Source organism: Pomacea canaliculata, linkage group LG9, assembly GCF_003073045.1.
Source record: "Pomacea canaliculata isolate SZHN2017 linkage group LG9, ASM307304v1, whole genome shotgun sequence".
Classification (NCBI taxonomy): domain Eukaryota; kingdom Metazoa; phylum Mollusca; class Gastropoda; order Architaenioglossa; family Ampullariidae; genus Pomacea; species Pomacea canaliculata.
Genome location: NC_037598.1, coordinates 9,479,543 through 9,498,205, shown reverse-complemented (window position 1 = coordinate 9,498,205; position 18,663 = coordinate 9,479,543). Strand labels below are relative to the sequence as shown.

General features: G+C 39.7%; 1 protein-coding gene across 2 annotated transcripts in view; it reads right to left on the bottom strand.

The window, feature by feature from the left end:
* Positions 1–13,465, bottom strand: part of LOC112571774 (stabilin-2-like) — a 53,311-nt gene extending 39,846 nt beyond the window's left edge. The window contains exons 1-20 of one of the 2 annotated variants that reach the window (XM_025251053.1): positions 12,233–13,465; positions 11,606–11,693; positions 11,181–11,250; positions 10,749–10,847; positions 10,249–10,371; positions 9,737–9,939; positions 9,457–9,587; positions 9,263–9,323; positions 8,513–8,677; positions 7,131–7,277; positions 6,506–6,649; positions 6,204–6,266; positions 5,735–5,848; positions 4,939–4,992; positions 4,557–4,637; positions 3,997–4,152; positions 3,631–3,687; positions 3,335–3,430; positions 2,837–2,923; positions 2–113 (exon numbers count right to left, since the gene is read on the bottom strand). In XM_025251053.1, coding sequence (XP_025106838.1) covers positions 2–113; positions 2,837–2,923; positions 3,335–3,430; positions 3,631–3,687; positions 3,997–4,152; positions 4,557–4,637; positions 4,939–4,992; positions 5,735–5,848; positions 6,204–6,266; positions 6,506–6,649; positions 7,131–7,277; positions 8,513–8,677; positions 9,263–9,323; positions 9,457–9,587; positions 9,737–9,939; positions 10,249–10,371; positions 10,749–10,847; positions 11,181–11,205 — 1,918 coding nt within the window. In that variant the 5' untranslated portion in view covers positions 11,206–11,250; positions 11,606–11,693; positions 12,233–13,465. Of the gene's footprint in view, position 1; positions 114–2,836; positions 2,924–3,334; positions 3,431–3,630; positions 3,688–3,996; positions 4,153–4,556; positions 4,638–4,938; positions 4,993–5,734; positions 5,849–6,203; positions 6,267–6,505; positions 6,650–7,130; positions 7,278–8,512; positions 8,678–9,262; positions 9,324–9,456; positions 9,588–9,736; positions 9,940–10,248; positions 10,372–10,748; positions 10,848–11,180; positions 11,251–11,605; positions 11,694–12,232 lie in introns of those variants that run through there. The other variant, XM_025251054.1, reaches the window with a different exon arrangement.
* Between the last annotated feature and the right edge of the window lie 5,198 nt (positions 13,466–18,663).

Sequence of the window (18,663 nt, the reverse complement as noted above, 5' to 3'; positions counted from 1 at the left end):
CTGCGGGTACAGTTAGGTCCGAATTTCGTGCGATCCATGCACTGCTCGCAGAGCAAACCTCGAAAGTTGCGATCACAGACGCAGAAGCCAGTCCCGAACATCTCGTCAATACACTGTAATCAATCAATCAACAATCAATAATGAAGCAACAGTTGTTTAAATTACTTAATAGCTTCTTTTCAATAAAAAATGATCTGGGTTTCAGTTTACTTTATATGCTGTAAACAGTGTGGGCTTAGAAAAACAAAAGTGTAATTGAGTAGATGACACATAATGCCGGTTATCTTCCTCTGGACGTTTCGTATTATTCCAGCATCGACTGTCAGTAATTTGCCGCTGTCTCTATTTAGTCCTTTATTGACGAGAACCTCAATAAAGCTGCAGCCGTCTGTGCTCATTCATTCCATCCCTCCGTTCATCAAGCTCTACTGCTTAATAACACGCGAGCGTAAAGCCAAAAGTCAAAGGTCAGGTCACTTCTGTCCTTCGATTCTAATTTTATTGATGGCATCGCTGGTATCAGATAGCCCAGCTTCCTGCTGCAGATTGCTTTGTCCCTCGAACAATTTTTTTAATGCATCGGGTGGACCACTTGTTAGAAGGCGTGTATGTTGATGGAAAATGCATTCTGTGGTGAACCATCCAATCCTCTAAATTCGCAAGTAAACTAACTCTTCCTTTAAGTGCAGGTAAGTGAGTATATTTTATGGACACAGGATGCGGTGGAGGTTTCTAATATTTAGTTCAATGAAATTATTTTCTCAAATATCCAGTGGATAGTGTAACTTGCTACCGGTCAAAGCTTGGGGAGTGGCTATTTGCCATCAGTTGCCATAATCGAAGCATATTGACAGAAAGTGATGGTGAAGAACAGTTGTTTTATCAATATACGTAATGACTAAAAAAAGACAGAGGACAAGTTTTAATTATCTTCTTTGCCTATAAATTCGAAAAAAATTGTAGTTGTAGTGATACGAAGAGTCAAGTTTCTGGCGACAGAAGCGGGAAGTCGACATTTCGAGTCAAGATTTCAGATAAATTAATTGGATCCAAAAACTGCATTCTTTCTAGGAATCGTAGGCTATCCAGTGTTCATTAACGTAAATACAGCTACTGTATCTTTCATATTTCTACTTTTGCTAGGAATAGTGACGAATTCACACTTCTATACAAAACAAACATAATGACTTCAGGTACCTAAACACAGCAGATGTTTGTGCAGCGTGCACCTTTCAAATCCGTACCATTACGAGAATTTTTGAGAGAAAACATGGAAATTTCAGTTATTTGATGGATCAAGTATGGCAGGAAAACACACAGTGGATTCCGATCGGTGTGCGGAATGGAATAAAATTCTGTGCGAAATGTCCTCGTCTCTGACAACTCCTTTTCCCCTGACTCTGTCCTCCGATATCTTTGTTTTCTATCTTTATCTGTCTGTCCTTGTGTATATGTGGGCATGCATATATGCGTGCGTGAGTGCGTGCGTGTATTACAATGTAAACATGTCATCCCGACATGGCTGGTTCAAAACCAGGAATAAGAGGAAAAAAGCAGGGTTATCTCCCTTGCGGCAAGTGGGGGTCCGTTCGTAAATCACACGACCATCGCAGCAGATAGGAAGTGACAAATTTCCAATAGTTCCAGGCGAGGAAAAGCTCTCAGTTGACTCGTTTATTGAGCTCAGCCAAGCTGCCAGTCATTTGTAGTTATCGTCATTCTCCGACAGCACGATGCGCAGAGCATATGCAGATGCGCACGCACACCCGCGAGATGAAGGTCTAAAATGTGAGAAGGGCAACAGGCTAAATACGACGAATACGACGACGACGACGACGACGACGACGACGACGATGATGATGGAGCAACATGTCTCTAACGGCCTGCATAACGTAGTGTGCTAATGTAATAATTTATACACGATGTACAATGCTGAAAAGCGTGTGTTTCCAGCTGAAAAAAACTTCTTCCAAAAGCCATCAACTTTCTGACATGCATGTGGGCACCGTTAGTGCTTTAGCCTGGTATAAAATTTTGTTTGTTTGTTTGGGATTTTTTTCTTTGTGTTTTTTATCTATAACAATTCAGATACAAGAGGTTGTTGTTGTCTAATGTTGTACTGTATGCTGATTTAGCAAAGAAAAAGGTGATATGTTTCGTGTCCTTGTCGGCTGTAGAAACCATGAGTTGTAAGTGGTTCATCGTGTCTAAGTACGATATTTGGAAGGGAGTAGCCAACTTTCTCTTCCTGTCATCTTCTATATATCCGGAAATTTGAATACCTATCGACGCGTTGGGTGGGTAGGTGAGGAGAGGGAGAGATGTTATCCAGTAACAGAGCTTGGAAAACTTTTGATCCAGCGTGAAACGCTAAAAGCAGGCTGGCTACAGAACAACAGCAATCTGAATAATGTGAGGGTCCCGCTGCACCAAGAGAATCCAACCGAGCGCCCGGTGAGTGGTGAAACAACACTAAGATATTATTGACATCAAATATGGACGACAGTGTGGGTGACCCTGACTGGTCTCCATCTCACAAGAGACTTCTTTCATCTTGATTCAGAGATATTTATTGGCAGGAGATGGCAGGCCTTTGCATGGCAGATGACAGGTAGTCTCTGCAGAAGACAACCGCGAGTGACAGACAGAAAGACAGAAAAATATTCTGTGTACGTTTGTGTATGAAAGCGCAGAAATTATCCTCAAAAAGCATAGTATATAGAATAAGCAAGTTTTATAACAGCTCATATAACAGATCGCAGAACAGTACATCATATTATGTAAAAACCAACCAAATAAACGAAACAGTGGAGGTTAGAGGACAATGATAGCTTACCTGTCCACGCCCTCCGCAAGGGTTCTTGTAACCCCCTGGGCAAGGTTTGCATTCTAGCCCGAAGAAACCTTTACAACACCTAGGTATCTAACACAAAGATTAAAAAATACATCTTTACGAAATGTCTTTACTTCAAGCAACTTTCAAGTAAAATAATATTTATTTTACCGTATGGTTCTCGTGATTTGTTTTTTAAAGTTTTTTTCCTCTGCCTGTAATGTTTAGACATTTCTGTAAGAGTAAATATTTACCTGAAGGGCCTTTCAAACCAAACAAATCTTGCCAAATGTTACTTGTAATTTGACCACTGTGACCAAACTGGACGTACGTGGAATTTATTTGTAAAGTTTCCTCTTGTCAATGTATTTTTGTGATTATTATTTTAGTCCACTATTTAGTTTACATACAACAATAGCACATTACTAAAACAAATAAGCAGCGAATTTAAAAATAAAATCAGTTGATCAAACGTGTGGATATCTTCCATCAGGGTCTTACCGACTGCGAACGGAGACACATTGCAGAACATCCGGGGATCAACATGAAGTGTCCTTGGACTGTGCCCCAGTAGGAGCACCCTTGGGTCACTTCGCCCTTTAGATGTAATGGAATATAATAAACAGGTTTACCATTTTATGTCTACTCAAACACAGGATAAAGTTTTAATAACTACACAGTCTCTTGCTAAAACACTCACTCGCTCGCTCTCATTTACAAATCATGCTGTTGTAGAAAAAGTCTTCACTTATTCCCTCCCCTTGTTCACGGTTATCTGTCTTGCCAGATGACCTTACCCTAAAGATATCAGTCGAGAGTGGACACTGGGCGTCCCGACACGGTGAACAAGAACCCTGGTTAACAAAACATCAGAATGTGAGCGTCGTGAGAAAGAAATACATCTAGAATATGAACATACCTTTCGCCAGACTTTTCCTACCTACGGAAATTCGTCAGTAACCTCAGAAGAATAGCTGCTAAACTCCAAAGGCGATGAGCTGCTAATGAGTGCTACCTTTTGTGTATTGTCAATCTTTTTGTCTTTCTACGCTGTATTTTATGTTATTGCAGGAGTCGAAGAATTTGTGGACTTATATTAATAAAAACACGTAAAGTCTCTCTAGTCATTCAATTGTACTGCATGCAGTGTCTCAGCGGCTCACCTTGATGGTCAGATTCTTTTTCAAGTCGCACCTGCTCGGCAAGATCTGAGCCAGTTCAGGTGGAATTAACGGTCTGTCGATGTGGTAGTACACGGCGTTCTTGCACGGGATGTTGGTCTGAGATATATTTACCTGTCCGTTTAACTGTATCTGACCCTGTTTTGCGAGAAAACGTTATCTTAAGTATGTTGTTCAAATATTGCATAGCACACAACATAGCATAAAATAATATGTAAGATAGGAATGGTCAGGTATAAAACTTCACAGACTGTTAAGTCGTGATCTTTAGAAGTACAACAGCCAATATTTTATTTATTGGATCTGGTATTTAAAGGGTTTTAGAGGGATTTAAACAAACAGTTTGATAGCCCGCTAAAGCTTTAACATTAATCCCTGCTATTGTCAAATCTGGACAAGGACAAAAATTGTAAATAAATAAAATCCCTATGCAGCAGCATCTTGTTTTTACGGCTTAAACCATAAGGCAGATGGAATAAATCCCAAGATTAAAAATCGCATATAAGTCACAAATTCTACAAAACGATTTTTCTGGTACTTACCAGCTTGCTCACTTTGACGAGGGTAGCATAATTGGCAAAAGAGTGAATCCGATTCATGGATACCAGATCAGTGACTTCGATCTGAAATTAAGACGCAGAGAGTGGATGGATGGACGGAGTGAGGGACAGATATAAAGAAATAAACATAGATTGTAAATTTAGCCGCGTGTGCTGGTCAACGTAGTGGCTGACCACAGCAGTGATCTCAATTTACCTGCATGTTGTGGCGCGAGACAGAGCGTGATGAAAGTCACGTGGGCTGCACACGCAGTTTCACACTATGACGTCACACTTTTCTGACGTTGTTCTCACTAAACGTCATGTGTGCAGTATGACGCAGGTACTCATGAATTAACACTGTATTACTATAAAGGGTACCTACCCTTCCTGGGAACACGTGATTTTCCAGAATGGTCTTCAGCTTTATCTGTCCATTCTGAAAAAGAAGCGATTTCTCAACATCGAACTCTATGCCCAACCTTTTGTCCAACTACATGATTTCATTTCTCAAAGACTGTCAAAAAATATTCCCCCACACATATTCATTTTTTTTTTAATTCGCTCACATTACACCTTTAAAACCAGTCTTTCCGTTGAAGGCAGCTGCCCCCGACGCTCTCTAACAACTCCCTCACACATGTCAGCCATGTTATTTGTTATCTTTGTACTTTCTGTGTTGGTATTTTACGAGTTGCCGATTTCTAACGCTTTTGTACTTGATAAATTGAATTTCAATCAAATTAACCTAAGCTGAATGAAAAAAAGTGCACTTCCCATTTTGGCAGACGGGTCTGTCCAAAGATATCCGCGGGCCGCACTTTGCCCAACCCTGCTCTAAACCCACATGATGCTAACAATAATAACATTTTTACTGTCTCGTAATCTGAGAGAAGCGAAACTGGCTTTTAAGATACGTTTAGTGGCATCATTTCTACTCGCATTTTAGTTCATTAAAAATAAATATTGTTCACAAAAACTTAAAATGAAATGCTCTAAAAAAATTAACTTGCAGCTTACATAGTCTTCGACATAAATATTTCATATAAAATAGCTTGCGAACATCTGCTAAAAATCAGCTGACAGTTCGGATCAACGCAATCTTAAAAATTTGAAATGACTATTGAAAAAAAAACCAGTCTTTAACAGCTGCAGTGTTCTAGAAGACAAAGGCCACTTACAGGGTCATTCATCAGATAGTCGAGAGTTCCCTCGGGCAGGCCATCCAAACCACCATTTTCTGGTGCAAAAACCGTGATGTTGTCGCGCTCGAAAAGACTTTCTAACGACAACGACTGAAAAGAGAACCATCTGTATCCACTCACGCTGTAAAGGTTGGAGTGGCAACCCACTAAGTATACAGCTTGACTGACAAAGAAATCAACGGGTTTAAACGACTTTTTATCTCTCAGAATAACAAAATTTATTCATCTGAGTTGTACTATACATGTTCACATGTTCCTTAATTAATTATAAAAACACTTCTGTTGTCATCATCATCATAAAAGAGAGAATTTATATGCCACATATGGAAAACATAATAAAAAAAGCAGTTGTTTCCTATCAGCAGTTGAAAAGGGAGAAAAAACATTTTGAAACATTTCTAAACAGAATGCTAAAAGACCCAAAAAAGGTCAAGTTTGTTCTTACTTTGATGAGTGACTGCATACGATTAAATCTCCCTTCAGTTCTGATCAGTGACATGGCTGATTTCTGAAACAAAGACATTCATTATACGACGAACCTTAACGAGGTATCATCCGGACACACTTTTGGCATGTACTGTCTTCTACATAGCTCAGCCCAGCTCAAGTGAAAGCAAAAAAAGTTTGACCTGCTCTAGGCCTTTAACCCAACAGACATTGAGCTAAACACTTTCTTTACGAGAGGTTTTTGCTCATGTTGGCTGTTGGTCAGGTGAGAGGGCAAGAGGCTAGAAGTTGCAAACTTACTGTGGCGTCCCCAACGATCTGCGGCTCGTTAATGAGGAGTTCGTTGACGATGTGGATCATCCCGTTGGAGGCCGGTATATCACGGACTGTCACCCTGGCTCGTGGCTGGAAGCCCTGCACCCGGTACAGGAACTGGTCTCTCCTCTGCGCATGCGCAGTTTCGTGCGACAAAACGTGAAAAAGCAAGCGATGAGCGAAGAACGCTTCTGTGTCCATATGGTCACTCAAGAAAAGGTAAAAGTAGTGCGTATGCATGTTCGTGTGCGTGCGTGCTTGTATGATTTAGTGTTTGCTTTTTTCAATATTTTTCTATTTCCTTGGCTTGTCTGCCTTTTGTTTATTTACCTGAAGTTAATATTCTAGTTTCTTTAACTTGTACGTTCTTTATATTATATTTATTTATTTTTATTTTTTACTGTAATCATGTTAATATTCCATGTGAACTTATTTATTGTGTCTAGTACTGAGTTTTATATGCCTGCATATTGTGTGATACTGAGTTTTATATGCCTGCATATTATATTGATCATCATCAGTATTGGTGGCAGAGTTGCTGTTGTTGTTTAAATGGATTTCGTGAAGTGCACTAGTGACGAGTACTCTTGCTAGAATGAGTTATACTCACCACTCGGACCTGGAGCTCAGCGACATTACCCTGGAGAGTGTAGAAGTAGTCAAAGTTCTGCAACGCCTCTAGGCTCAGCTTCCCGAGGAGGATGTGCTGCCGGATGATTTGCTTCGTCCGGTCCCTTTCCCGAAACATGTCCTGGTACTGAAACACCAGGCACAGGGGTTAGAGATCGGATGGGGTGAGAGACGGGGAGTTAATGAAGCGACAGAAAGTCGTCTCAACGTAACCAATTGAGAAAGATAAAAGTAGTTTAGCAGCGTGAAGTTGATTGATAATACCTACCCTGATTAATGGTTTCGTTTGTTTGCTTATTTATCAGTTAATAAATCTATGTCTTGGAGAGAGACGACCTTTGCCTAACTGGCTTGAGGAGACTGTTCTCTGTTGTTTTGCATCGACATTGAATCCACGTCGACTTTTGATGTTTCCAACTGACCTGTGACCTTTTGTTGCGCTGTTTTCTCTGTTCTTGATTGTTAGTGCCACTTCGTTTCTTCCCTTCGACATCATCCACTAACGGTCTCCGCATATTATTCTTCTCTTTGTCATCTTGGTTTAAAGGTTTTTGACTTTGCGGGATTACTTGTGCCTACTTCACTGAAAATTTTAAGCTTTTTTGCATTGGTGACCAAGATTCCATTTCCTTTTTTTTCTGCGGGGCTGTGCTTTATTGCTGCAAGTTAAGCGGAAGTGATCTTGGGTTTCTACGCCTCAATGTCTCTGATGATGATGAGTGTTGTATCACGATTCGTGGTTTTATATCTCCCTGCACGTGTGTGTTTTGAGGCTGCTGTCGCGCTCTCCGTGCCTGGGTACTGTTTTGAAAACTACTTTCATCATTTTATCTCAATAATTCATCTAACATGTGGCAAATGGGCATGCTCGCATTAAAAAGGCATATTAGTCATTCAACAAACTGGAGCTTATTTTGCAGATTTCTGTCATTTTCCAAGTCCAAGCATGTGTCCCTCCTAACCATAGAGCTATTATGGCGGTGGTTTCCAAAAATAAAAATAAAAAGTCACTGAGGTCATATTTAATAAACAAAACATAATTTCTTTCGATTTTTTTATTCTGGTTTTGTGTTTGTTTTGTTTTGCTTTTGGTCAAATTTATGTTTACACCTGTTTGCTTCGATCAGAAGCAAATTCCAGATATAAGCGGACTCAGCCTAGAGTTGTTATTCTATAAATGGCGGTTTCCTTATCTGGGAGTCATCTAAGACTTGCAGCTTGCATCGGTATGTACATAATCCAGCAACTGAAACCCATCCGGGCTGTTAACCTGTCTACTACACCTATGCCGCACCGAATAAACGATAACTGGTACGAAAGAAAAGGACGAGGACACAAAGAGATGAAAGACATTGCACTCACCGAGAAGTCGCTGGCCACCTTCCGGAAGGCGCGGTTGATGGGGACGAAGATGGTGAAGGGTCCAGGCTTCGACAGTGCATCGTAGTAGATGGCCTGTAGCAGGTCCAGCGAATAGCGCAGATCGCCGCGCAAATCTGGATGGTTTTCATTCAGTTCCGCCAGTCTCTAAAGAGAAACAAAGATCTGAATACTGTTGTTTTTTATTTTATTCGTTCGAGCCTTCGTTGTTTTCTTTTTTTCTTTTTTCTTTGTTGTTGTTGTTGTTGTTTTTTGCTTTTTGTTTTGTTTTTTTGTCTTGGGTTTTTTCCTTTTTTCTTTCTTTTCATTTTTATTTCTTTTCTTCTTTGGTTCTTTCTTTTTTTCATTTATTTTCTCCTTTTTTATTCTTCTCTTCCTTCCATTTTCCCTTCTCTCTTCTTCTCTTTCTTCCTTTTCTGCCTATTTTTTCTTCATTTGTCCTCTTTCCTTTTTTCCTTTCATTTGGCCTTTTATGAGTGGGTACAGCTATTATACATCAACAAGAAGCTCTTCACTCGATTTCCATTTTTTTTTAAATAACAAGCTACGAAAGAAGATACACCACTTCCCTGCCATACCGGTTTTCGTAGTTGCCGTACTCTTCAATGTCCAGAACAGAAATTATGACAGATGCACAGTTATATTACCCCCTCGTTTCCGCTCTCGCCCCCAAATCTCCCACACTTCGTATTCTGCTTTAAAAAAATGGAACAGTCCTCATAGGGGACTTACCTCCATAATGTTGCCGTAGCAAATGCGACCATCACCTGCGTAGCCTTGTATGCAGGTACACCTGGAATACGTGTTTTATGCCCATCAGACTGACATCAACTGTAATACGATTAGTCCCACTGCAGGTAAAGTGATAGTTAAACAAGAAATAGACTAATGTCAAAGATTAATTTTGTTTTCTCGTGGTAGCTGACCTGTATGCGTTGGGACCAACGGTGGTGCAGTTGGCTTTGGAGTGACAGTCGGCGAAGTGGCACACGTCCTTCAGTGAACACCCCTTGCCTTCCACGTATCGCTCGTAACCGGCCAAACAGTCGCACACACTCTGCAACCAACCAGACCAGACATATCACGTTACCTTGCAACCACGTACCCTGTAATTCACGTAGGTGTCACGTACACCTCGGCATTTTCTTGGTCCTATCTGCTTGCAAAAAGTGGCACGCGCAGAAAAATAATTCCTGTACAACTTACGGCGTTGGGAGCGGTGTTCATGCACACACTAGTAAGGTTGTCGCAGCCGCCGTTGTTATCCTGGCACGGGTCGATGGGTAGACAAAGGTACCCGTCACCTCGATACCCTTGCAGGCACGTGCATCGGTAGGTTCCAGGACCTGTAGGGACACACACGGCGTTCTCCCCACATGGCGACTTCGGGGTGGCGCACCTGTCAATAGCTGCACGAGAGACAGTCTATCACAACTTTTGTATCTCTTACAGTTTATTCTGCAACAGGTGTAAGGACTGAGTTCTGGTGGTGGTGCCAAAAAGAGACAAAACTCCAAATATGTGAGGGTTGCGCTATAGCAAAGGTATACAAAGGTAAAAATATTTTCACAGATTGCATGCAATCTAATTTTATCAATATTTGTACGTAATGCACAATTCTTTGATACTAAAAATTAAAATTAGTTTCTTGTAAAGTAGATTAAAACAAAGTTTAATGTGTGTTTGAGTGAGTGTTTAAGTGAAGAAGGCATAATTACGCTGGCAACTACTGTCGTCCGACAGTTTGTCGTATCCTGGTTCACATTGACACTGTGCCTCGCTCTCAGCTTCCACGCAGTAAGAATGATTTCCACAAGCCATGTTGCTGCAAGGTGCGATCACTGTAAAGGAAACCATAAGCCATCGTACAACATGGCGACTACACTGCAATGTGGCATAATTAACTCTGTCTCAACTAATTACGCCTCACAAGAAACAGCATGCTCTCGGGTGAACTGAAACTTTTTCAATTTTATTCTTTTAATTAATACAGTTTCATCACAGGAGAAATAACATTTGTTTGCTCTTATACACAGCAAATTTGTACATCGAAATATTAAATGTTATCATACCTGCAAAAAGGTGGTCATAAAAAATAAATGTAAGATATTTTGTGCATGAAAAGAAGTTTGAACCTATTTCCCCCTTAAGCGCGGGAGAAGTTTTATTAACATTTTAAAAAGTATCTGCAGAATTGTGAAGACAGAAGATTGCTTACCTTCATTGCACAGCTGTCCCGTGAAGCCAGGATGACACTGTATACAAGAGCCATCACCGTTGGGACCGTTGTTGCAAGTGCCATTCTTGCACGCGCATTCTGAAACATTGTGTGAAGCCTTTCTGATTAGGGGACTTTATGACCATTTTTCATTTAAATGCATGTAGATGGAGAACATTTTTAGTAAATATTGACCATAGTTTATATAATCACATTCCCGTTATTTAGTCTGTGTGTTGTGCTGAAAGACTGCACCCACTAATACTGATTGTCTCATTTTTAGTACGAGCACATCGCATGCGCAGATAGTAATTCCTTTTCCATCGTTCCCTCTTCTTCCCCATCAGTGCAGCGTCGTCTTATCGTCGTCATTTGCCTCATTTTCAACTCTAGCCTGCACAGAGGCAAACATCCAGAACCTTCTAGACTCACCTTCTGTGCAGTTTGTTCCATACATGTTGGAGTCCTCACACAGCTCACACACCAGTCCTGCGAAACCCGTCTGCACAGAATTAGACATCACAGAGATGTTTTTCTCGTTCATACCAGAGTTTTGTCCAGCACAATACATTCTTAAACGACTAACACCTGTCCAACATAGGCAATTAGGTTATTTGCCAGCTCGACCACTGTTCGAGTCGACCACCGACAATTGCATAAATACACATTCTGAAAAATTCACTAATACAAGCGATATTGTGCCGCCTCTAAAAGGATGGAGATAAACATTTCTAAGCAAAGACAGATATACAATCCACATTTGCCTTCTAAAGGCTTTGACTTTCTCTTTGTAAATGAGAAGGCTAGAAAGGCAGTACCAAAACCTGTAGTAGGTGTAAAGGTAAAGGTAAACTTACAAAGCAGGTGCATGCGCCATTCCATCAATTCCGTCAGAGCAGCGACCTCGGTCACTGCAGGTGGCGTTGCCGAGCCCGCGGGGACAATCTAAGAAAAGTGAACAATTTTTTTAATTGCCCCGGTTAAAAATAAAGATAACATCTTCTCGATGTTCGGAAACCGTGATAAAGTCTTGTGATATATAATCCTTTAAAAGTTTGTGGTAATAGGGGACTGTATAATGCTTGGAAACATGAGACAAATGGGGGATCATCTTCAAAACGAAAATATTAAATATATGCTTCAGTATGTAAAGGAAACGAATAATTGAAAATAAATGCATGAAATGTCTAGATGCTTTGAGTATTGTGTGTGTGCATTGAGAGAGAGAGGCATTTTATGCTTATGGTGTGAGCAGGAGTTAGAGAAAACACACATACAGGTATCTCTGAGGATATGCATTTCGTTTCACAGTCCTCCTTTTGTTTCAACAAAAAATTCAAACCTCGTGATTAAACACGATCCAGTCGAGAACAATTGAAATCAAATAATACCTTGGAGCATCCTCATTTTTAAAAAAAATAATGAAATTTTTAAAAGAAAGAAAAATATAAACGCTCTGTCCGAAAACGAGGCAACCAATTTACCGCGACAGTCGGGTCCATAAAGTCCAGGGCAGCACTGTGGCGAAGACTCCGAGCGCGAGCACGTAGACACACAATACGAGGTCGTGGAGTTAGCATCGTCCTCGCCGTCCACGTCATCGCCTTGACACAAAACGAAGGACACGAGCGAAGAGCCAGGAGGACATCGACCCTCCTCTCCATCGCACTGCAAGCAATCGGTCGTAAATAAAACCGTCACATTCACGGCACACGGGTACGCTGCCTTCAGTGTGTTTGTGGTGCTATCCTGGATAGGTGAGGAGCTGGAGCTCGGTATAGCAACCGGTCTTGTGGAAGCATCCGAGATGGGTGTGCGGGTGGAGCCCGGCTTCACGAGCTGAGCCTTGGTGGGAGGTCTGGAGAAGCTGACGTGTCGGAACTCAAGCCGAGGGTGGATAACGTGGAAGATCCTGGAATTCCGGGCGAGAATGTGCTTCCAGGATTACCGGGTAAGGTGTCCGACGAAGTTGGTGGCGTTATAGAATCACTTACTGTCGCAGTCGTCTCATCTAACGTGTATCCTTCGACGACACTCGGTTCGCAACTTGCGTGCAGAGCTAATGCGATGATGTACAGACCAGCGACGAACCACGAACCACTTATCAACCGTGACATGTTCATATTCTGCACAAAAACCGTCGCAGGCACAGAAGAAGACCGGCAGCGTAGGGACGAAAACATGAACTGTAATCTAGTGTATCACTTCCTCCACCAGCAGATCAATTAGTCCTTTTCCGTCTTTTCTCGAGCGATTACTCAACACCAGATGTGACGTACGTCTAAATCGGTAAATCTCCATATAGTAAACAGGAAACACTGACAACAGCTACGAAATAGTAGCTAAAACTCCTCATAACATAACAAAATTATGGGAAGATAGAGGAATAACACATAAGCATTCACCAGCTGCTCCAAAGAAAAATATATATCTAAAATCACACTCGCTTAGTTATGTCCTTCAGCCCTCTTCTAGGTCCTGTCAAAAAATAAAAAAAAAAAAACGGACTCTTGTACTGGTTGGATTCAAGGACAGGTCATGATGTCCACGGCGATGTCACGGCAGGTCTGTCATGCATTGTAACACCAATTAGCTCTATTAGGCTGAAGGGAAACTTTCAGTTCCTTGGGCCGCCTTCTATTTTAATTGTCGCCTGGGCTTCAAGGAAGGAAAAGTGGGCATCCGCTCATTTCGGCGACGGAGCACTTCACGTGGAGAGCACGTCTCGAGGTGATGACGTAAATAAAAGAGATCCAGTTCTGGCGGCTGTACAATGCTCGCCAAAGATTTCTACGCGACCTTTGACCTACATCGCGCTTCGCTGGAGGAGGTTTATATATGGAAAGTTTTCTGCCTTTGTGAGTTTTCGTCTTAAAAGTTGTCAAGTGGTACATCAGTGATTGTAGACTACAACTGTTCGTGCACAGTAGTGATGACATCTTACAGTTAGTCAACTTCTTTCGAATAAAATTGCGCTGAATGTTCCTTCATTCTTCTCAAACCTTTATGTGCGTGTATATATAGGTCCTGTAGAGTATGAATCTCTTATCTGCGAATATTTTAACGATATATTTGGATTGCTACATTTGTATTTAATGAGATATATATATAGAGAGAGTGGTCTTATTCCCACATTTGTACCTGTGGACACTGGTCCAGCATAGTAGTTCTGTCAAGGCATCGTTGCCCGTAGTTATGAATCGAGAGTAAGTCGTTTCCTCAGGACAACATGGGTCACTCGAGAAAAAGCGTCTTGTAATCGTAGATACAATGCGGATATTGCTTTATGTCTCTTGAACCCCTTGCATCTTTGCTAAACTGCGGTTTCATGAGTTAAACAGCATCAACGAATTCTGGACACAACTTCATGATTCAGAAGCAAGATCCTTGTCCTGTCGCTCCCAGGGTAAAGACTTACCCACGCTTCATAAATACGGGCCCTGAAGGGCGCTTAATAATCGCGATAATTGGCAGAAAAGTGAGGAAGTGACGTGCTCAATCCTGAGTCAGCAACAGCTCTGATTTCACTTTTTTTTTAAAAACTTAATTCCAGATTTTCGCATTTACATAACTCGATTGCTTCTAATCATGAACGTGCAGGTGTTGTGTCTGTGTCTTTGACGTTCACTACCATGTCCGAAGTCTACACCACTCGTAATATTTCTCACTCTCACTTGCAACCTGTTACAAAACCTAATTCCCATTATGTATAAACACGGTAACATTTATCCCCATTTCAGACTCTCCCTCCTGCTTACCAATAATGCAATTGGTTTTTTTTCCCCTTTAGAGTTAAAGTTTGCTAAAAGGCAATTCCAAATATAACCAACAGATTGCAGTCAAGTGACATGTCTTAGCAGCCTTAACCATTTACTTGTTTTTCCTCTCATAAAGAAACGGTACCTCATGTGCACGCGCGCTCTACAATGATAGAGAGGAAGTGAGCAGTTGACGCTACTGCGCACATCCTGAATAAGAGTGGGTGCCCCTCCCAGCTCACCCACCCTTTCCTGACTGGACGTCGCTGATAATGAACATTCTGGCATTTTAGCGCGTACCGCTAGGAAATACTTCGCTTTTTCTATCACTGCGTACATCTGTTTCACGCTCTTGTTAATAGGGCTAAGAGGTTCACATCTACTGCTTTAAGCCCAAAGAACTTTATACCGTCCAAGAGCTAAATTCTGATACCTACACAGCATTGCACGCGTGATATATTTGAAATCTGTGCTTCAGGGGTGAGGGACGAGCAAAGATTTTTATGACGGGATAGACAGGACACTTACAAGTATATGATCGGATAGACAAGTATGCTTCTCGTCGGCTGCCCGCGGCTAGTTTGCCTGTATTGTGCTGACTCAGAGGACAGTCAGTGCCAGTCAACCTGGGAGAATTCACATTGCAAAAGTATTAACACACTATGGCGAAACTACATCTCTTTGCAGTAATAAAGCAGGCTAATTTTTAAGATTGAGTTTTATTGGCTTGCGAACGATGTTAAAAATATCCAGAATAAAAGGCTCCCCACCTCTGTCAAGTTGTGTCTGTTTGATATACACACTGTATTTATTAAATACAAATCATGTTGAGGTCCTTCTCAAAACGAAATGTTGCATTTTGGTGAGGGTTTAGCACTTCGTACCCTTACACCTGTCATAACCCCACCATCTCTCTCAAGCAGTCACATTCTCTTTTTCTAATGCACCTGTGAACAATGTCACAAACATCCTTTAGTCTAAAAATTTACATGACGTTTATTTCAGAATCATTCATTTGTTTCAGATTACATTTTTAATGTACTGCCTAGTTCAAGTTCATCAAATAGTAATGATTAAATGCACTAAAATACTGACTATACAGTAGTTATTATGCATTATCAGGGGTAAATCTTTCTGCCTAGAGGTAAAGTGTGATTTTATCTTTTATTAGAAGAATGAACAAATAGAGGTTCCCCACCTGTCTTAAGAATTGTGCTGCATTTATATACAAGGTACATGTATTTCACATGTAAAACAAAATCTTATAAGTACGATATACCAATCAATTTTTCTGTTTACGAAGGATACTTCCTGTAAGAATTATTACTAAGGAAAACATCTGATGCTATCTGAAATTGACATATAAATTGTATTTTATTTTTTGATTATATTTATATTAAATTTTATGACAGGAAATTTGAGAATTGACAATAGAATGCAAAGGTCAAAAAAGTTGTTTTACAACACATGAAACTTGGAGAGACTTATAACATTGCGTTTACATTTTGTGTTCTTTACTGTATTTGAAAGCCCCAAAAGTATCAGTTCAGTTATGCAGTGATGATATAAATTTATACTTGTTTTGACCCAGTCTGAGCAACACTGTACAAGACATCTGAGTTTTTGAGTAAACTGTGTATTTCCAGACATAGCAATTGACATTTTTCTTTACTAGAGACAACCAGGAAATAAATTACTTTTATATCTGTACTAAACTCTTTTGCTTTTGCAATTTAATATGTATTGGAACCGTATCAATAGAAAGATAAACTACTTTGTTGCACACACCAAAGTATTGTATAGCTATGGTGAAGTTGGGTGCAATACAAATAAACAGACCGTCTCTTAATCATTATTTGCGGAAATATGAAATAGTCATCCCTCGATTCCTGACCATTCAGCCAAACATAGCCGCTTCACTGTGCTTGTGCTTTGCTATCGGTATTGTAGTGAGACAGTTATGTTCAACAAGCTCATGTATGAGCAAATCTTTACCGAACTGAAAACACTGGCAATAACATACATCGTAGCGTCTTGTGGCCACAAGGGAGATTGAGGAAAATTCCTTATAAAGATTCATGGTCCTCTCATGATATACCTTGTTTATACATTATTTACAAAATATAAAATTAATATCTTTTAGAGCAGATGCTTACATGTCTGGGATAGTATTTTAACAGTTGTACCTTAACCAATCCAACAAAAAAAAAAATAGTTCGATTTAGTTACCAACAATGCTGATGGTAAATGGGCAACATTAAATTTAAAAAACTTTGGATTCCAAAAATTAACAATGCCACACTTTACAACATCATGAAAGTTCTATTCCCAAAGTAACCATAGCAAGTAACTTGTGAAACACATATTAGACTGACATCACAGTTGAATTATAACCTTAGCCTTTTCTTGGTTTCTCTTTTCTTTTGAAGCCTAAGGCCCTCAATTCGTCTTTAGTAGGTGACCTGGAAAATGAACAAATACCATTATAAGTAACCCTAAAATGTCTCAGACTAAAATAAGTGTTGTGTCGTGTACAGTCAACTAACTTCTCAGCACCTCCTTACACTATAGTTCAATGCTCCCTCTTCTCCAACCTCCTTCAAAGTTTTTTTTTTCTGTTCCTCCTTCTCTTGTCACTCATGGCATTTATTTTGTTCACTATTTCAATTATCAAAGAGCATTGCTTAGTACTTATCATTATTCAGAATGTAGACTGACAAAGTTATATCAGTATAGAATAACACTGCTGCATTATCCGCATATTGGTATGAGGACACAAATGTTCATCTGGCATAAATATGGCTTCTTCATACTTCATTCCTGAATGATGTTCCAACTGTTAAAAACAATTCATCTCATTGCTTATTAAAAAAATAAGCCATACAAATATTTTGCGGCATGGAATTAGTTGTGAAGCTTGACTAGTCATAATCTGTTTTAACTTACTTTACTTTTTAAATTCTTTAGCTTTCAATTTTTTGACAACCTCATTCCTTAGTTTATCGCCCGAGTTTTGCCATTCGAGTGCTTATGGACCTGGAAAAGAAGCTTAAAATTAATTATAATGTTTTGTATTCTAAATTAACTAACTTCACACCAAAGAGATTATATACCAGCATTATTGCAAGAGCCTACTAATCTTCTAACTGCATGTAAATTTTACAAAATAATCACACCTGGCTGAGAAACAATGACCAGCACAAACCTGAAGGATATGATTTCTTCTGCTAGACGTCAGATGCCCCGTTCATATGCTGCTGTGCTCTTTATTTTGTTCCACAACATGGTTAACAACACATTTTTGTAGCCTGCACGACATCAAAACTCGACTTGGAAAATCAGTCCTTTGCACGAGCTACACCACACACGTGGTAACGTTGGTCCCACATCCATTCATAAAAATAATGCAAAATGCCTTTAGAAATGTAAGTTTTTGATTTTTTAAAAATCATTAAAAACACTTTAGTTTTATTCCAAAGAATAGCTAATATTTTTTTTATCAATAAGCAATCTTTAAAATTAATCATTTTTAAACCCTATTTTGAATATCTGCACAATACTATTGATGATGAGTAAAGAAGATAACAAAAATCTAACTATAGTTCTGTCTATAGAATTGTCAAGACACTAAAACCCCTATTCTTTGTCTGCAATATTTGGAAATATTTTCATTATTCATTGACATCATTATTCTTGTTTGATAAATACTTGCATTTTATTTTCAAAATAGCATTTGGCAGTAATACTCTGATCAAATAATGCAGCTATAAACGACAAGGCAAAACTCATACCAGCACCAGGAATAATGCAAGCTGATGTCCTCTACCAATCCTATCTTTGAGAAAAGCTGAAAAAAAAATTAATTGGTCTGACAGAAATAAGATTTCAGTTTCTTTTTCTCCCTATGCCATAAATGAAATAAAAAATGGTAATACAGCAATCAAACCAACAATTTCACACGATTACTACCACCATGTCATGCTTGTGTTTTTACATAAACTTCCTTTAGTTGAGTTAAGTTACAAGTTGCCTTATGGCACCACCAAACACAATAGCCAAAAAAAAAAAGAACCAATTGTTATATGACACTAAATCCTTTCACTATTACACAATTATTTATAACCATCTCTTTCATGGGAAGAAAAAAGCAACAAAAA